A 20491-nucleotide genomic window follows, 5' to 3' on the forward strand; every position below is an offset into this window, starting at 1 on the left:
ACTCCCATGGAAAAAGAAAACAACATAAAAATTAAAGGAGAATGGTGTAAGTTTTTTTCAAGTCAGAAACATGGGAGAACATATACTTTTTAATTCATCCATTAAATCAAGGCCGTGTGCCTTTAGCCCCAGACCATTTGTAGGTCCCTGCAAGCAGGGACCATTCGTAGGTAGCAGCCAGCAAGCTGAGGAAGGCTCATTTTGGTCATTTGGGGATTGATTTATGAAGGCTGCAGTGCAGGACATTTCTGCATCACACCAATTAATGGTATTGCATTGTGCGTTCTTGTGAATCTGACCACAATACATAAAGATGTTCTCTCCTCTGTGTTTGAAATAAATATATTTTTACCAGGGAATTTCAGGTTTTTGATATAGTGCTTATTCTATTGTTGCAGAAGATGGGGTGGGAGCAGATTTCTACAAGAGGGAAGAAAGCTGCAACAAAACTACAGTGATTAATGCCAAGATTAAACTATCTCAAGGCCTCTAATTAAGTGTCTCTTTAGCAACAAAAGGAGCTCCCAGCTAAGACTCTGAGTCTCCCTGTCTGCAAGAAAGAAAATTAAATTTCCAGAATGACTTTCAGGTGGGTTTCTCTTGCTCTGGATGAGCTTTTCCAACAAACCCAGCACTACAGCCCAACACGCTCCTCTTTGAAGGAGGTCCCGACAAGTTCTGCTTTCTAAAGAGCATCCAGGTGGCCTGTGGAACAAACCACGCTATACCCTGACTAAAAGAATAATGCAATAAACTGGGATAAAAAGAGAAGCAAGCTGACAAAGACCTTTGCCTCCTGCCTTCTTTCTAGTGGGTTCACAACTGCAGTTGGCAGCCACAGCCAACATGTTGCTCTTCCAAAGTAAATAAAATCTCATTGCCACATACTGCAGTGCAGGAGAATGTCAGGAAGCCTGGCCTGGCTGGGGGAAATGCTAACAAACCCTACCACAGCCAGGCAGCACTTGGGCAGAGGGGATGGGTGCCCACGGGAACTTCAAAGGAATAGTAGTACCTGTAAGGAAGAGAAAGGATGGCTTCTGGTCTCTGCTAGGAGAAATGCTGTTTCACACTCTCCCCTCCAGCCATTTGGGGATGCCCTTTGTAACTTCAGGCACAGCAGCTACTTGGCCCCATTAATAGATCCTTTCAATCTGCTTATAAGACTTGCCTTTTCTTAACTAAATAAGTGCTCTCCCCACCCAATTTTCTACCAGTTTTCCATGTCAGTAACTAACGTGTTCTATATTGTGCACAATAACAGCACACAGCAAAGACAGGACCTCAGATTTCAGTAGATATGGAGAAGAGCACACCTGGATTACCATCATGGTAGCCCCTCTTTTTTCCCTTCACAAACATCACGATGACTCGAACAGCAGTATTTGAATGACTGCAGAACAAGCATTGCACTGCCACACCACACAAAGGCATCTGGAGAGGCGGTTCATCTGAAACCCTCCATTTTGCACAGAGAATGGGGACTAAGCATCTGGAAACGTGGATGGTTTGTCTTGCTGCAGCATCTGGCATGGGTCAGATGAAAACCTGGTGTGCGGGGACCACAAGCAGTCAACAGTACATGCCTGACCACCCAGAAAGGAGTTGATGGATGGAAAACTGAAGAACCATGCTGGACTATTCATATATATGTATTTTCCTTTGTCACATAAAGCTTCCTACAGGAATGTGAACATAAAAAAGATTCAGTGAAGTCCTGTCTAAGACAGTCTGAGACATTTCACACATCTAACATCTACCCAGCACAATGGAAAAGCGTGAAGGAGTGACTGAGCTGCTCAGCTTCTAAAATCACTCCACATGGCAGCAACCTCCTGTAAAACAGTCTCACAGCTGCTCTAAAGTATTCCAGCTGGTAACGGGTCCTTGAAAGTAGCCATCTGCTAGCAAGAGTGCATCAATACCACATTGATAAGCCTATACTCTCCACCTTGCAGGCTATACATGCAAACAGCACAGCAGGCTCTTGCCATCCAAAAAGCTTGTGTAGTCCCTGGCTTCAAAGATCTGTCTTCCCTGCAAGCTTGTAAAGGCTGGGGGAATCAATCCTCCAAAATGACGTCTTCTTGGTTACATTTGTTGACAGTTAATCAGTTTGTGCTCGCGACCAACTCTGTGCACCCTTTGCATCCCACTTACGCTCTTGTAGGCCATGAGCCAGTTACAAGTGACGTGGGCAGAGCTACTAAACACTAAACAGTGTTCCTCACTGCCCACCTGTGTCTGCCAACAAGCCATGAAGAGATGAAAGAGAAATGGCGACAGTGGACCTTGAGCATGTGGAAACAGCCATTGGAAAACGCTGAAAAGGAAAATCTCCTCCTGCCCTGTGTTTATGGGAGGCATACGGGCACACACCACCCAAGAGGCAGATGTTTCAGTAACCTTGTCTGCGTAGCTTCATACTAAAGATATCTTTAAAAGGCAGAAGAGATCCCCACCCTGGCTGAACCCTTAAAATTCCTTTTTAAATTTATTGAAGGAAGAAGAGAAACTGAACTTTTTCAGGGTCCTAGGTAAAAGTATGCTACTTCTGGTGATGGTATGTGTTGTGAAATGGGAGCTAGTCTGCCCTCCTGGCATCAGCAGTAGGCACAGAAACTCTTGCAGCTCCAAACAACATATCCTGTGTACAGAAGCTCATATATTCTGGCCATATGCCTCAAAAGTAGGACAAAAGCATGAACCTCACTGTCAGCAGGGGCATCCCACTGAATCGACTCAGTACCAATCTGCCATACAAGGAGGATGCTCTCGGGACAGGGGGAAGGACCCACTCTACTTCCCTCTTGAAAGTGCTGGGCTATGCTGGACAAGTTAATGCGGGTAAAGAATAAACCAGCTCTGTACCAGAACATCAAATTTCTTGCTCAGTAACCCCTGGGTAACCAGTGCTCCACCACGGAATGTCAGATTCTCCTATTCTGGCACAATAATCCAGGGACTGCTCCTGAAGGTTAGAGAAGTTATTTTTACAACTTTGCATAGTGCCTACAAATCTTTCAGCCACACAGCATCTGGTTCAGGCACTGCCCTTTGAATGGCTTTTCTGTTGGTGCAGTAATTAAAGGTATCCCAGGTGACACCTGATCCCTTATCAAGTTCATTAATTTAAGTGGAGTTATTTGGTTCTCTATTTTCTATACTTCATAATGTATTTCTAACCTTTAAAGTGACATAGGCAAGCACCAGATTGCAGAGGCACTTATTAACAGCCTATTAAAATATTTTATGGCCTTTATTTTTACGTTGCCATAGGGAATCAAGTATTTTGCTGTTGTTGAACAGGCTCAGGATTTATGTTGCGAGAGCTTCACCACAGCCTAACATAGAACAGTGCTAGGAAATTAACTGGGAGAACAAACTCCCATTCAGCTCTCTGCGAGCCATAAAGCTGTCACACGCAGATGGCAGCAAGGGGCCCTCCCAATGCAGGCCCTTGGTTTGGTTTGGTCTTTTAAATATAAACTGATAAGACAAGACATGAGGCTCTGCGACTATGCTGAAAGCCAGCAAAGGCAGAGCATGTCTTGAGAAACAGATCTCAGTGTCTTCACCAACTGTATAGACCCACAGAGGTAAGTTCAAAAGGACTTTGTTGGTCACCTGTGAAATACCATGGTCTGTGTTTTTTTTATTCCAGAGCTGCTGTACCTCCTTCACATTTTTCAACTGAGCTACAGCCAATGACTTTGGAAGAAGACCAAGATCTTACCTAGAAAAAGACTACAGTCTTACCTAGAAGACAACTGTGATCTTACCAAAAAGTTTTCCAGAGATTGCGAGCCTCTCATATCCCTAGGAAAGCTCCCTCAAAGGTGGATTCCCTTCTCTGCTAAAAATCTGCACTTTCTCCTAACTGAAGCATAACCAATATTGAGACAACACATGCCTTGGATTTAGGCTGCTTAGGTACTCAGAAATTACAATCAAGTCCTTTCTGAAATTTTTGTTTTGATAAACTTCTTAGGGTGAACTTGGGGTCTTCCTGAGTTTATATTAGGTTTTTCTTACTTTTTCAAGCATAAAAAAATCATTTGCAATGAAGCAACACATTTGGAAGGGTATCAGCAACATACTTAGAAGTATTTAAATTGCTTGTGTTTTCAAAATGTTTTAATGAAGTCAAATCAGAAATAGATACTCATCTGCCAAAGGAGCTATAAATTATTTCACAATGACATTAGAATTAACGTAACTAGCTGTATAAATTCCTGGCATTTTAAACAACAATTCTAGAGATTAGCACAAGCAAGATTATACAGTAGGCAATTATTATTTCTGTGTTTAATTATACAGGCTTTGTTGTTATTGTCGCCCCCTCCCCCCTTTTTTTTTTTAATTTAAATGTCATACTGCAAAGCTTTCTAGACAGATTTTGTACGGGTAACCTTACAAAGGCTGTTCTCAGCAAGCAATCCCATAGCAGTAACGCATGATGGGTAGTCACATTAAAAAGTGTTATTAAATGTACCATTCCTTCAACACCTCATCAAAGACCAAATGAAAGACTATCATGCTGGCATCACTACTGGACATCCAGGAGAGACTGCTCCTCTAATTTCCCCTATTAGCTGATTTATGGCAGGAGAAACAGAGGCACACTGCAGAGCATCCTGCCCACAACCTGGGCTGGGACAGACACGGTGAATGAGTGCCCTGCAGCTCCCTGACCTCACTGGGGCCTCCTGTGTTTGTGCAGGCTCTGGTCCCCCTTCCCCCAAACCCTTGAAGAAGTAGCTGCACCTAAGAAACTAAAACTTCACCCAAAGTCCCATGCCAGGTCGTGGCATGCCAGTGGCACTGCAGGCTTTGCCTGCTGGGGAAGTTTTAAGGGGGGATGACCTAATTTAAATTAAAGCCACATCTGCAAGAGCAGCTCGCAGTAAGAACAATAACCTTGCTGACAACTGCCTCGCAATTCTGCAATTCAGTCATTGCAAGAGCTTGCTTGTTAGGCAAGCGACCCTCGTGCCTCTTCAAAAGAAGAGAAGGGAGAACCAACTTTCAACCATGTTGTACAACACAATCCTTTCCTGGCTTGGCAGTAAAGCACTGACTTCCAACAATTTCCTCCTCCTGAAGTTCATTAGATGGCTTTATTAATTAGCAGGCTCCCCATCTTATCACGCACTGTACCTGAAATCCCACTTGTATTTTTGAAGTGAGTAATTAATGCCAGAGGTACTTGAATAAACAGGCACTGATGGAGACTAATATTCTATCAATATAATGAAGTAGCTTGCTACACAGTAAGATGCCCAAGCTCAGATGTTAACCAAGTCCAAGGGCAAAACATGCCTTGTCTGGCAAGCACATCCTCTGATGTTGGCATCCCCAGGTAAACTCCCAGCAACTTTGTTGAAACTAATCAGATTCTGGGGAGAATTTGGGTCATTAAATCTGTCAGGGTCCAAAACAAACAGAAAAGAAGTAAGGCTGCCACCCTCAGAGCACAGAGAAATAGTAATGATCAACAATTTCAACACCTTCCCTGTAAAGACTGAAATAATTAGCCAGTAATTATCGGGCAAAATTTCCTTTTACACAGAGGGACTAGGAGGTTACCTGCTTCAAGGACACCAAATGCAACTTTGCTTCCTTCATGCTAAATTGAATGGAAAATGACACCGCTGGCAGCCAAATCCCAATAAAGACAGTGCTTCATCATCAGCCACTTGTTGGTACCTATTAAAAACCACTCTGTAGTGCCATAACAACACACATTGCTTCTGTTATCACTGCTGCCGGCAGAGTTGGTTCCCTGTATGCTCCTCAGAAATGAATAGGGGCATAAAGAGCAGAAGACTGAAACAGGTAGAGAGAAAGAAAAAACCACAACAACTTACTTGATATTGTCAAGACATCCAGATTCGGGTTTCAGTATGGCAGTGTGATGAAACATTTTATAGAGAGCAATCCCAAGGAAGATGACATTAAGCTGCAATGGGGGGGGAAGGAAAAAAAAAGCTTAAGTAACATGACACAACATAATGGGGAGAAAGTCAGCTTCTTCTCTGTAACAGATGAATCACTGTAGGAAATTAGCTCTCACTGCAGTTTTATAACAACTGAATTACAGAAAATTGCCAAGCATTTTATAAGGTGAGTTGGCCTGTAGGCTGCAGGACTGGCGATGCCACAACATTATGAAAGCTGTGGCGCTGTGTATGTTACTGATACAGGGCTGGTTCCAACATCAAGTGTAGTGCTTCAAATGATGTTATGGACAATGAAAAATATTTGCTATAACTGCTCTTCTGTGTCTTACAGATGTACAGTTGTGAAAAGTCATTCCAAGCATCTTGCTTAGCCAGCCCCATTGTAATGAAGCACAAAAGCATCTTTTTCTGTGAATATATAGTGTAACAAGGGAGTTGGGCAGGGAAATCACGACATCTGAAGATCCTTAGCACAATGCAAAGTTGAAAAATGAAAATGAAAAAGAGTTTGATTTGTTCTGTAAAAGATGCAATGGTGTTTCAATGCCTCAATGTTAAACAAGTCTGCCCCTTCTTGGAAAGGAATTCCCTAAAAGCCCAGGACAGGGTTTGAGACATAATCAGAAAGGGAAGATAACTTCTTATGAATGAATTCCTTAAGGGGAAAAAACTCCCAACAGTTGCAGCTGGCGGCATTGCCCCCTCCCTTATGTGGAAGGCTGCTGAAACAGCTTCCAGTTGCAGAAGAAGCAAGGACAATGTCTGCATTGACATGAGAGTGCCTGGTTTGCTGTGTTAGCCAACCTGTAGTCTATCCAAAACAAAGGATGGTTTATTTAAGGCATATTGCAGTGATTAAAGTATAAGAAAACTCCAGCTGCCTCTAAAGTTGGGTTCTCTACCTTGTTGCTGTGCTAGCTGATACACTGGCAATATGCTAACCATGAAGTCAGATGAGCTTCATCTTCTGCTAGGGAAGAAAACCCTCTATCAAACCTCTCTTCCAGTCTGGACTTTATTTCATTCCCCCCAACCCAGATTTATTGCATGATCAATACAAAGCTTTGCTCTAGAATGCAAAAGCGGGGCAGGTGAGGGGCATCAAAATAGTTTGGCAATTCTAAATGTCCAGCAGTAGAAACAAAACTCTGCAAGCGCCCACTCTGAAGCTTCCCAGACCATTTTGATCAAGTATTTTGCAATGCCAAGAGCCTCTCTTAATGAGGGTCTAATTGCTTGTGCCAGGTGGGGTCAAAGAAGAACATGACTTTCTGAAATTAATCTGTGTAAATTAAAGATAAAGCGTAAAGGGACAGCAAAAGTTTTATTTCTTGACCTGAGAGATGGAGTAGTTAATTAGGAGTTCTTACCATAATTATCAAGGTCGCCGGTCCTATAAAGCTCCAAATGAAGTAGGTGTCAAGTCGGAGCCAACATCTGTAATGAAACACAGGGGAGAGAAGGCATTCAAGGACTGCACCCAGGACATACATCAAGAGTGAGAGAGTGACAGAGAAGAATGTGAGCAGCAAAACACGCCGGTGGGAGACAGGAAATATTACATTGCTTGTTCATTTAAATGCTGAATTATGTGCCCAATTTCTGACAGCGCTATTGATGGAATAAGATAATTACCTCTGGAGGAAGCAGGGAGAAAATGGCACAAGGCCTGGCTGCTAAGGCTTTCTACATCTGTCAGAAAAAAAACTTAGAACTGTGGGGTTTTTTAAGGAAGGGGTCTGATGAGGATCCATGGAGCTGCTTCTTTGCTTTATGCTCCTCTTTTCTCTCCAGCTCTGATGCAACACAAGCTGTCTGTCAATTGTCAAACAAGATGACATTTTTCCAGCAAGCAGATCAGAGCAAATTTGGTGCAAATAGGAAGCATGATTTGGGTAACAGAAGGCTGAGGTTTAATTAGGTTCAGCAACTTCCCCTTTAGAGTGTTTTATTTCCCTGAACCTCTGGAACGTTTTGTTTCCACTAATGTTTTGAGGGTTGCATATGGTCTGTGCTATCACATAAAGTTGATTCATGGCCTAAAACTAAATTATTAATCACTTAATTTCAACTGCATTTAATACTCCCCACATTTTTTAAGGCTCCTGGGAAATTACATTTCCATTCCTAGTTCATTGCAGGCGACACGAAGATAAAATAGAAGTGACTGGTTACAAGACAGACGAATATAAATTCCAAGGAACTTTTGCACAATGTTTAAAATAATAATATCTTGTCATGTTTGCAATGCTGCAAATCACAGCTCCATTTATATACAGAGGACTAAGAAAGCATAAAACCACTCTTATACTAAAAATCAGATGGAATTTCAGAATTAGGCAAGAGACAGGACCTGTATATATGAATTTATCATGGTGGAAGAGATAGCAGTTCTCACAAATGACAGCTCTAGTGCACAAGCTGATTTTTTTTTCCCTTCCAATGGACTTTGCAATAGGCAGAAAGGTCTGTGCCTCACAGAAGAGATCAGTCTGCCGACAGAATAAAACATGCCCTGAACCTCTACGACTGGGAGAAGCCAAGATATGAATAAATTATGAAATGTAGAGAAAGCTTCTCACTTCCCTCCCATATCATACAAATTTCAGGTCTCATCAGTGTTGAAGACCTATCAATCTATATACAGTAGTTGTGCTGCTATTTGTCACAAATTAAAATGCCATCACTTCCATGACCATCACTCCTGAACTGCCTCTGCAGCTGTTCATCCAAAATCTTCATGTGACAGCATCAAAATCTTAATGCAAGAGGCAAACAAGGGCTTTCAGAGCAATTGCAGGGAAATCTTGTTTCCTCTTCAGCTGCTGAAGTTCAAGGTGATTCAGATGAAGCTGGTAATGGAACCACACGAATGACTAGAAACTATTAGAGTCTGATTTACTATAGGAAAGGGTTTATGCGATCATGACATCTGTGTATCACCCATAATAACATCTGAAATGTTGCCCAATTGCAACTAGATTTTACAGAGGAATAGAGGTTTCAAGGATGATAAAGTCCCTGTAAAAAGTCCTTCTCTCCATCCCTGAAAGAAGCTATCTGCATAGCAGCAGTTCACACATTATATGGAATTTCAGACTTTATACGTACCACATCCCATAGGAAAAAAAAGTGTAACTAGTTCCTATGCCTCAGCTGACACTTATACATCAGGGAATACCCAGACCCACAAGTTTTTTCTACTGATAATAAGATGTGTGGCAGAGGACTCAGAGGTGGGTTTGGGTGGTGTGGTTTTTTTTTTTTTTGTTTGAGTTTTTTTTAATTAAAACAAACTGAACTTTTTTGCCAGTTTAACATTCAAAACATCCCCAGCCCACACTTTCACAGGTGTCAGAAGCACAGTCTATTTTAATTGCCAAGCAACTTCGTTTTCCTTCAGCTCAAAGAGCGAGCCAGCTCTTAGAAAGCTCAGGGAAGAGGAAATACATAAACCTACTCTTTACTTCTTAAAGCATGAAGGCCAGCCATATGGTCACATCTGACACAGCTGGTTTTGAATGCATATAGATTGGGATACAGGAAAAATCAGTGAAAACTGAAATACAGCATGAGGGAAAAGCTGTGCTGGACTGAGCAAAAGAAGCGTGAAGCAACTGGTTTCCTTCCCAGACAGCCAAATGGATAAAATTTTCCACCCTGTTCCCCTAAAAAATCTCCTTGGTTTTGGAGCACAATTCAGTGATAAGAGATGGATGCTGTGGATGGGAAACAGTGGAGGAATCAGGTCTTGCCCTCGGAATAAGCAGGGGACAGGCATGGAGCAAAAGGTCCCCTTTCAACAAGAGATGGCTTCATCTGAGGAAGAGTAGAGCTTGCAAAAAACAGAGAAAGCTTTTTTTTTCCTCCCTCTATGCACACTTTAAAGAACGTGATGTCATTTTTTATTTGTTTGAATAGAAAAATCACCTTTCTATGAAACTGTGTCTATGAGAGTCTTAAGTGACTAAATGGAAAGCTTCAGGACTGTCTCTAATCCTCAGAAGGGCTTAAAAAGCTGGTTTTTTGTGGTCATCAGGAAGAGATGCAACTTTGAACCCATTTAAGTTATATCTCATTAAAAATGCAAACTAAGACCAACACATTAAAACACAGGCATCCCGCCAATTGCGTGGAGGAGCTGCAAATTGCTAATCAGACAAGTGCCACACTGAGCTTTTCTTCCCTTAAAAGACAAAAAACCACACGCACAATGAGCTGCATAAACGAGCTCCTCGAAACAAGGAAGCAATCAGGCAACTCACTTCCCAAAGTTGCTAATCTTGGGCTGCTGAGTTACTTCTGACCCCCCATACACAGCTGCACCATGAACATGGACTTACCACATTACAAGTTTAGACTCCACTGCCATTAAGCAAACGAGCTGCTTCAGGGCTTATTGCAAGGCAGAGTGGATTATCTGAAAATCTGTGGGTGAAGGGAATGCTGTTCAAAACCCCACTGCCTCTTCCAAGAGTCACACCAGCATATTCAGTGCTCATAACAAGCTCCGTGGTGCTGCTTTCCCTTACTTTTTAATTTCCTCTTCCACAGTGACAAGTTGTTATATTCACCTAAAGCTTTTCTCAAGTAATAAAGACTACAAAGGGTTTTACTCTATTTTCTGCATGAAGAGAAATCAAATACTAAACTATCCCTGGTGTGCATTAAATACAACCAATAAACAATCATTAGCTGCCATTGGACCGTAAAATTTGAAGACCCCTAAACACATCATGTTGTTCATGGGAGCTCAGCGGTTTGTTTCACATGGCTATGCAGCCTCCTTGTCTGGGTGCTGTAATGGGATATGTATGCACAATGCCTTTCAAGGGTGCAATATAGTTTCTGCTTTAAGCAGTCCAGCATCTGCATTGCTCATGCTTCCTCCTCCAAATACCCGGCACAAACACTGAAAATAAAACAAGTTCAGTGGAGCCACCCAAGACAGACTGTATTGTTAGAAGCTATTTTCTGAGCAACATTAACATGCATAAAATGTCGGCAGCTGGCTGATGGACTTGGAGGCTGTGCACATACACCAGGCTTTCATTTTGCTTTCTGACAGCTGGATTGCTTACCATGTATATCCTGCTTTATAGCATACCAAAAGGGCCGGGGGGGAGGGGGGGAGAAACAATAAAGAGATTCCTGTCACGATGAATTTGATGACCAGTGGATGAATATACCTATGTTTTCTAAAATATATTGAGCCATTCAAAGCATAGATGCTTTCCTCTGATATTTGTAAGAGGCATTGATATGAATCCCTGGACAGTACAGGAATATGGAATGGCTTCTTGCTGTAGATTTTGGATAGTCTGCTACTTGAGTGAGTCCTCTCAAAGGGAGGCTGCTAAAACCTTAATCCAGCTTTTACTGAATTTTAGACACAAGTTATCTCCAAACACTAAGAACAACTGCAAATGCTATTTCCCCTCTGCGTTTCACAGCATTGCTCACTGCAGTGCTTGACATCAGATCTGGCCAGAAGATGGATGGATTTGGTTAACACACAGGACAAGGCGAGTGTAACTTTCTAAAACTGCAATTCCAGTATCTTCTTTTTTTTGCAGCAAAACTTGACTTGAGATATTGTCATTTAAGACTCAGCATCTGAAGACCTGGCCCGTAAGACATGGTTACTTGAAAGTTCACGAGCATTGCCAGAATTAGGCAGTGTTGGGGGACCACACTGTCTGCAGTGGGGCTTCCTGCGTTTCACCTTTACTTTAGAAATTACAATCAGAACAAGGTGAGATGCAAGATTTCTAACTTATTTGGGGGAAAAGGGCCAAACAGCTTGCTCACACGAATAGTGCCTACTGGCCTGAATGGGATGATCTCTTAATGGAATCACTACACTGCTATTTGGTTATAAAAGCAAATTAATCACCTAATATGAGTGGTTTGAACTGTTCTTAAACAAAAAGTAGTAAAAGGAACAGGATCAATTCCAATCCTTAAAATAATTAAGTGTAAGAGAGTATCTTTACTGTGCAGCTACTCCAAAATGCCAATATGAATACTAGGATGGGATGCTTTAGAAAATCACAAGCACCAAGTAATGAGCAAAGAAACAGAGAGAAGAACAGCTGCCTGTTCCTGGCTATGTAATCTGGACATGTGTTACAGGAGGGTTGGATTTGGAAAGGAAAATGAAATCAAGAAAACCTACACTGGGTGTCTAAGCAAATCATTCTGAGATGTATGAATGGTGGCACCAAATACCAGGCAAAAAACAAATAACACTAACAGCTCCATAAGTCCTGCTTAAACAAATGCAATAAATAATGGAAGAAGGCAAGTAATATATTCCAGAGGATGTTTTACAAAACCTGGCAAAACCTAGCAACTTCTTGCAATCAAATTATGTATGCCTGGCATATAGTTCACTACAAATTCTAATCAGTTCTACCCTTCTAATAACATTACACAGAAAAATACATCATCATCCATCAACCAGATGGAGCATGATAGTTATACAAAACATATTGTATGTTTTTTATTTTCCACTAGAGGAACGTGATAAAATTTTGCACTCTGGAATTCGAGATTATAAATAAATATTTTTGGTTCTGCAAATCTCTGTAAATATTTATTTGCAAAATATTATATATACATGTTTAATAATGAAAAATACTACTTTATGCTGTGGGGAGGGAGAGATTTTACTGGCACAGACATAGGACTGCTGCCTCCTCAATACAAAGATAGCAAAGTTTTGTCGTTCGCCTCCAGTGAATTTCAGCCAAACTTTCTGCCTCTATCTTCCATACCATGGAAACATTTAGACATCCAAAGCCTGATAGTAAAAGGTAGTGTATCCCATGGAATATGTTTATTTTGCTGTGCTTCAGAAAGGTCCATATACTCATTTAACAGGAACGGAAACATTTCAGCAATGCAAAGCTGCCATGGTGCTTTGTGGGAGCTGCAGTTAGGCGTGGTGCGTTCCCACTCTCTACAGCCATTAGCTGTGTACGACTATCTCCACAACCTACACTGGTATGCTGATTGCCCATACAGAGCACCACAAGGGACTTTGCAAAGATGAGGGTGGATGCAAATCAACTGCTGTCTCATGTCCAAAGTGACAGCCTGGACTTGTGGTCAACAAGGGAATGACGTAAGACTTCTTCAACACCCAACTGTAAGAGAACACAGTTGGTGCTAGCTTTCATTGCAAACTAGCTGCAATGCTGGCTTTTCTTAGTAGACAGCCCAAAACATTGAGAGAAGTCAAAAGGATCACTCTGGTGCTACAAGTCCTGCAACAGTAACATTGCAGAAGTCACAGGGTGAACAGCATGGAAGGCAGCCACTAAAACACCAGACTGTGAACCAGATAGGTATGGACACAGGTCCAGTGATGGCAGATCTGCAGGAGCATCTTATCTGGCTTTCCAGGGAGCTGGACTCATGATCCTTCATCTCTAACGTATTTGAGGCTCAGTGTGCCCCACACAGGCCACTGTGAAGAGACAGGTCCTCTGTAGAAACACCACTGTAAAAATAAATTTCTCTAAAGGTAGAAGGCAGAATGTTTCAATATCTGATTCAATGGGAGCCTATATACGGCTCAAGTGGGGATGTGAATGGAAGAGTTGGTTGGGTCAGAAAGCAGGCAGCAGCTGATGGAAATAGTCTTCTCCAAAAACTGTAATCAGCTGTTGTGTTACTTTTTCTTTGCCCCTTAAGCCTGTCAAAGTCAGTCAAACTACTTTGTATAAATTAGTAGAGATTCTTGAAAACTTACTCCCTCCCGTCTTTAACTGTGTGTGCCATTTCCTTTCCACAAAGTATGACATTTATACAAATTCAGGCTGCTATTCACCTACTCATGGGAGGAACATGAGGCAAATATCCAGCTGGGATGCAAGCCTACCAGCTGGCACGGTAATGGATCATGGGCAGTTCCACTGCTCTACAGATTTGCTTCTGCAAGGAATCAGGTTAATATATGCCAATAAGGTTTCAGGCAAAAATTCTGCAGTTGAATTTCAGAGAATATCAACTACTGCCATGGCCTGACCTGACCTATGATAAAAAAGATCTTTAAAAATGCTACCAGCTCATTGCTATGTATGCCTTCAGATTGAGGCATACATAGGCCTTCAGATTGATTTAATTCAGTTAAAATGACAGAGGAAAGGCAGCGCAACAACAGAAAGGAAAAAAAAAAAAGTAAATAAAAAACTCCACATTGTTAAAAAAAAGGTAAATAAAAACACATTGTTAGTGCTATTGTAACAAAGCTGGCAAGGAAAATCAAAGGCTTGATTTTCGCTGTGTTTTCCATTAGACAGTGTTGCATGATCATCTGAGCTGTGCTTTGATACCAGCTTCAGCAATGTTGAAAACATTCAAGAATATTCATAATGATAAATGATGTGGCTCTTCCAATTTGCAAAGAGCCTAATGCACTCCATGGTCACCACCTATTTTGTGTGCAGGATCTGTTAATTTGACAGAACACTTGAAAAAAGAGGAAGAAAAAAGCAGTGTTTCATCATCCAAATGAAAAATACTCTTTGGTTAGAGAAGAAGGATGACCTTGCTGATACAGTACCAAACTGAGACTTGGGACAGCCACCTCTGCTGATGTTATGCAATGATGTGATAGAATTTTCCCCAACTGACATCCCCAAGAAAATACCTTTGCAAATAATTTCATAATGAGGAATTTGTCCTTTTTTATCAGGGAGTGTGTTAGAGACACAAAGATAAAGCAAGGCATGCCTCCTGGCTGAGCTCTCTCTGCAGAAGCTTCCTTTGTCTGCCAGGTCTCTGGGCTCTTTGCTTCCCTTTGTCATCCCCACTCCCATCTCTTCTGACAAGTGCCAAATCCCACTCACACTTTGTCCGTGCCATAGCTCCGGTAGTCCACCGCTGCTGATACAGCCACAATCAGTGCAGGCATGCCATAGCCGACCAAATAGAAATACTTCCTCCGGGAGTGTTCACTCTCAAAAACCTCCACGAGCATGATGTAGAGCTGCACCCCCTCCAGGAACATCCACGTGAAAGCTGCCAGGAAGAAGAAGTGCAGGAGGGCAGCAAAGACGGCACAGGCAATCTGCATGCGGATTGAAAAGAGCAAGGGAAGGTGTTTGTACCATGCTGAATTAATGCAACAGTTAGGATTACTCTTACTGGGAGGTTTAATAAGAACGAGGGAGCTCTTCTCCAAAGGAAGAAATTTTATTCCACTTGGAAAATGTTCATGAACTACTTTAAAATAGACACATTTTTGCATTCATAAATTATATTCAAAGATAGAAAGGTATGTATGTACACAATCTGGCAAATAAAAATGTAAAGATGTACATAGTATAAATGCACTTTTGCAACCTGCTTATTAAACGTAACACCTATTTTGCAAATAATGCACATACAGCCTCTGAAATAACAGTAGGCATCAGCATATGACTCACAGTTAACACCAGGGGCCCAACCCTGCGAGAAGTCATGTATGGAATTAAGGCAGTGCTGGAATACATCTCACTGCATGGTCAAACATCCCATATGCACTGAGATGAGAGCCTGTGGTAGGAGCAGAAAGTGCTTTGCCTCTTACCGGTTGGTCAGTCCGGTTAATGCCGATAAGGAAGAGGAGCTCTGCCACAAAGAGGCTGATGCACAAGTTTTTGTGAATTGTGTTGCGGTCACTCTGCAGCCCACGGAAGAAGCAGAAGGTGAAGATGCAGATCAGGAGGCAGACCAGTGAGAGCAGGATGCCAACCCATGTGATGAAGTCCAGGAGCAGGTCATGGACTGCATCGCTGTGCTGGAGATAAAACAAACAAATAATCAGTTGCATGCTGCATGACTTCTAATCCATCCCAGACACAGTGAGGTTGTCTGAGGCCCTTTCCCAAATATTTGTATCCACTCACCAAACTGTGGCACGAGCGACCAGTAGAAAAAAGACTAAATGGACCTAAACTTGAATCCCACATCAAGAAAACTGCAACCTGAAACGCGGACTCCAAAGTGTCCGGCAAGCTGCAGGTGCTCTGAACAGACTCAGACCCCAAAATACCCTAGGAACAATTATGCTGCTGTTGAAAATACCAAGATATCATAGCTAGCCTTGTGTACAGCTCCATCTTTCGCAAACATGGCAAAGGAGTGTGCACCATAGTATAAAGAATTATCGAACACTGTGATTCCAGTGTAAAAATGTTTCATGCTAACAACATCGTGAGATTGCAACCACAAGTCCATTACAACCATTTACAGTGAAAAAAGACTCTCTTTAAATGTTCACAGAGACGTATAAGCTTAGAGCCTTTGGACAGAAAGAGATCACTTAAATGTCTTGAGGTTTTTTGTGTTTTGTTTTGGTTTGTCTTTTCCACGAGGGAAGGCAAAAGAAAGTTGAATTTTTGTTTTTCAAACCATAGAGCTATATTTTAAAACTCCTGGGAAGTCAGACTGATCCCTGGAATGCTACCCCAGAAAAAAAGACAGACCTTTTAACATTAATTTGCTTTTAAATTGTAACAGAAGGGGGATTTTACAGCCTGGAAAGTGAAATTCCCTGTGATGAACTTGTAACACGGTTTTACCCCAAAGCCATGCAAACATGGCCATTGTAGTGGCAGCCTCAGGCAACCCAGCAACAAAGTTTTGCAAGCGGCAGCATAGGTGTTTCTTAGTTCTGCTGATAAAACACCACTGAATTGCTCCTGTGCTTACACTGCACATCCCTCCCAGAAAAGAGGAAGGGGGTTCTGGGACCCTGACACCGAGGGCATCCCACCTCTTTGTTCCTTATTCAGGCTGTAAAACTTGCCCGTAACACCCCAGGTTTCCACCAGATGCAGTGAAATTGGAGATATCATTACTTATTAAATGTAAATAAGAAATGAGAAATACATGGTGATACGCAAGACGGCTGCTCGGAGCTAAGCAGTTAGAGTCAGTGAGCTGAGGGAAAGATTGGCTGGAAATCTCTGGGGGCTTTTCAAATAGACTGGAGAGGCTTGAAACCCAGCTTTGTGGTCTTCCAGGCTGTTATAAGCGGTATTCACATTCCTCTCCACTTCCAGCATTTTGATGACTTAGGCATTATGTAGGCTGGCAAATACAATAGTGTCACACTTCAAAAAGCCAGGACAAACTGGAAACATTTTTCCCTTTGTGGGATAAAAGCTTATGACAGATGGAGGGAAAAGGTGATTAATTTATCCATTTTATTTGCCTGCTTGCCAATGATAAAGCCACATCAAATGTCAGGCCTTTCCTGATATACACTCTGCTATGTCAGCATCCGCGAGAAACAGCTCAAACCTTTCAGCTCTTTGGCTTTATCAGCATGAATGATAGGCATCAAATAATAATGAAAGACGGGGAGTGACTTTCCACTCCATCTTTTCCATGCTGGAAGTTTTCTCTCCAGGGAGACTTGGAGGTGGAGAGATGAGAGCTCCTTTCCTCAAATGCTCTTGCAGCTCTTCCTGAGTATTTCCAGTATCTAAGGAACTAGGGGTCACAAGGCCAACAGAGAGGCAAGAAATCATTGTGTGCTAACTGTAGATCATGACAGAAATGCCTATTCTAGTCAGCTCCTCCAGCATCACCCAGCAAACTGAGAAGAGGAAGCACATGTCATTTTCCTGGCAGGCGCACATCTGTGTCATTCCAGCTTATCCATCCTTCTTAACTCAGTGAAAAAAAATGTTAATGAAAACCTTGCACCTTGCAAATTATTCTTTCTTTTGTCTGAGGTTGCTGGGGAACAGCCCTGAACAACCCTGCCAGCTCACCTGATTAGATCACCCTGCCAGACTGAAGTGACCAAGAGCTCCTGGGCTGGGTGAGTCAGGCAAGGCAGCTAACGTAGGTGGATGCAAGGAGAAAGAAACCAGGCAGACTTTGGCCAGATGCACCCATCCCATCCGGATGTGGCCAACAGCACAGATTCATCTATCCCAAAGCAAAGTTAGCTTGGCATAGGAAAAACTCTCTGAGGGCTTACTCCCCTACATGAGATGAACCTCACAAGTCTCAGCTTTTGTAACATATCCTTGCTGACTTTAAGACACAATGCAGGAATTAGAGGTGATTTTGCTCCTGGAGAGCTATGCTGCCATCTAGGTTCATGGTCTTCCTCAGGGAAGGGCCATTTGCCCGCAAAGCTCACCATGCTTAGCAAGAAACGCAGTCTTCACTGCTGCATTATTATTATTATCACTCTTACTACTCTTCTTTTTAATATTAATTGTAATGATAATACTTATTTTATGTACATAATACACATCCCTGGGGTGCTGGGAAACAACCATAAAAACAACTCCTCTCTAATTACAACCTCCCTCCCAAAACTCAACAAACTCACAAAAGCACAAACAAACCAGAATAATAACAATAAACTGGGAACAAGAGCAATTTAAAAACACCTCGGGGAAAAAAATATGAATTTGTAGCTTTTCTAGTACAGTCCAAGAGTGAGCTGGATTTCAAAGGCTGAGTGTGCTCCATCCTGTTTGGGATGCCCTATTTCAGTTGCCGCAGCAGAGATGATGGGTCAGGGAGGAGTTGATAAACACTGGCATTCTTCCCATGGCAGTGCCAACTGTCCCCAGGCCAGGCACATCCAGAGCTTTTACATCAACAAGTCCAACAAAAGGGAATTTACCTATTGCTGAAGACTGAAACTACTCTGCCATAGGCCACAAAGCAGAATATTATGGGAAAAGAAGGAATTGTGGTAATCACTTCTCAATGCTGTGAGATAATCCTTGCCATCACCTGGTTGCTGTGTGACAAACAAGGGAGCAATGTACCTGGTTTACACAGGTGGTACATTCCAGGTATATTATATGATAAATAAAAGATTTCATACCTGGACTGCAAACTCCGAGCCTGGTCCCTCATCTGCAGAGACATGCAAGAGGAGCAAATCCCTTTATCCTATGCAGTGCTGTTCAAGCACTCCCTGACTGAGGATAAAATAACCTTGACGTACATACTAACAATACCCTTCCAGAACCGTGCAAGCCCTAGGGTCCCTAAGGCATGCAAAATACATCTGAAACCACCAGTGTACTGATAACAGTCAACTCTTGCTTCTTCATAATCTCGACAAACACCTGGGCAACCAGAAGAGCCCATGGGAGATACCAGACATCAGTCTAAGGAACAATTTCCCGACAGCATGAATCAAACACCTCCTTGCCCAAATGCATCATGGCTGTCAAGACCATGGCCAAGAATGCAAGCCAGTGAGTTTTGTTACCACTAAGTTACACTAGCTTTAGAGGTAAACTGACATGCAGATTACTTGCAGCACAGGAATGACTTACTGAGTAATTGAAAGAAAGAATCCACTTCAATGGATGGGTTTCTATACTAAAAACCTTTTACATTTATATTTTAGGCATGAGCCTGACCCAAAGCCCAGTAAAGAAGATTTCCCCAGCTTTGGAACAAAGCCCTGGTTTTGCTCCAGTGGGACCAAGAAGTGCAGGAGGAGATCACCGATGGAAACCTGTGCAGGAGGAGTTATGGGAGCTCTGGTAGTAACCACAGCACGGTGGGCAGGCAGCCTAGATATTATCCAGGCTGGGAAAATCAATGAGCAGCTCTGGCAGTGCGTATAAACCAGAGCAGAGCTAATAAAAACAAATCCCAGGGAATGTCAACTTATGACAGAATGGCTCTCCCTGAGATGAACAACCATTTCCTTCCTTATTAAAAACATCAGTAGAAGAAAACAGCAGCCAAACCAAGCTGCCAGCAGCATAGGACCTTTGCCTAATCTGTCCCTCCAGGAATGAAAAGAGTAGTATGTTTGGGAGTGAAAGAATAAGCAAGCAGTAAATAAAAACACAGTGCCATCAACTAGCTCAGATATGACCATTCAGTGCCTGGTGGGAGCTGGCAGTGTGCTGGGCTGGGCAGAGACCCAAGTGGGACAGGTTTGAACTCCTCCATCATGCTGATGCTACTCCTTAGATTTGTGGCTATCTGGGGCCATGCAGGCTCTCTCTGCCCTTTTTCACCCATTGCTATTATTGAGAGCGGATAACTGCTACAATCTGGCTACAGTGCTTCATGGCTAATTGCAAAGTGCTACTGAAGAAGTAAATGTTTTTGCAGATGTGCCAAAAACATCAGCTGCACTACATGGACCAGGAAGAAACCCCAAGGGCTCCCGCAGAGTGTCTGGGCTGGCCATAGCTATGCAGGCATGAGAGGTTTTGAGAGGGCTTTCCCTTCTCTGTGGTCAAGAGGGATACATGCTGGGGAGATGCCACTGCTTTAGCACCCATCATCTCCCTCTTCCACAGGGATTCACTGAGGGAGGCAGGCAACTCTGCTCCACAGCAGACACAGCACCTACAGACCTGGTACATTTCCCCTCTGCGCTCTGCAAAGGTGATGCTGTCATAAAGAGAGCTTAATTCTCACCTGAAGCCACTGTGCAACATCACAGTCTTCCAACTATGACCATTTAAAACAAGGCTTAGATCACTGAGCATTCCTGCAAGGTGGTTTAGCTACCTTTTCTCTCCTTG

The 20491-nt window shown here is 42.5% G+C and overlaps 1 protein-coding gene across 22 annotated transcripts in view; it reads right to left on the reverse strand.

The window, feature by feature from the left end:
* The window catches only part of ADGRL3 (adhesion G protein-coupled receptor L3), a 515916-nt gene that overhangs the window by 51175 nt on the left and 444250 nt on the right, over positions 1-20491 (reverse strand). For all 22 annotated transcript variants that reach the window (XM_030492003.1, XM_030492008.1, XM_030492007.1 and 19 more), the window contains 4 exons: positions 15544-15753; positions 14822-15042; positions 7334-7400; positions 5871-5962 (listed from right to left, as the gene is read on the reverse strand). In XM_030492003.1, coding sequence (XP_030347863.1) covers positions 5871-5962; positions 7334-7400; positions 14822-15042; positions 15544-15753 — 590 coding nt within the window. The remainder of the gene's footprint in view (positions 1-5870; positions 5963-7333; positions 7401-14821; positions 15043-15543; positions 15754-20491) is intronic.

The sequence above is a fragment of the Strigops habroptila genome, chromosome 7, assembly GCF_004027225.2.
Source record: "Strigops habroptila isolate Jane chromosome 7, bStrHab1.2.pri, whole genome shotgun sequence".
Classification (NCBI taxonomy): domain Eukaryota; kingdom Metazoa; phylum Chordata; class Aves; order Psittaciformes; family Psittacidae; genus Strigops; species Strigops habroptila.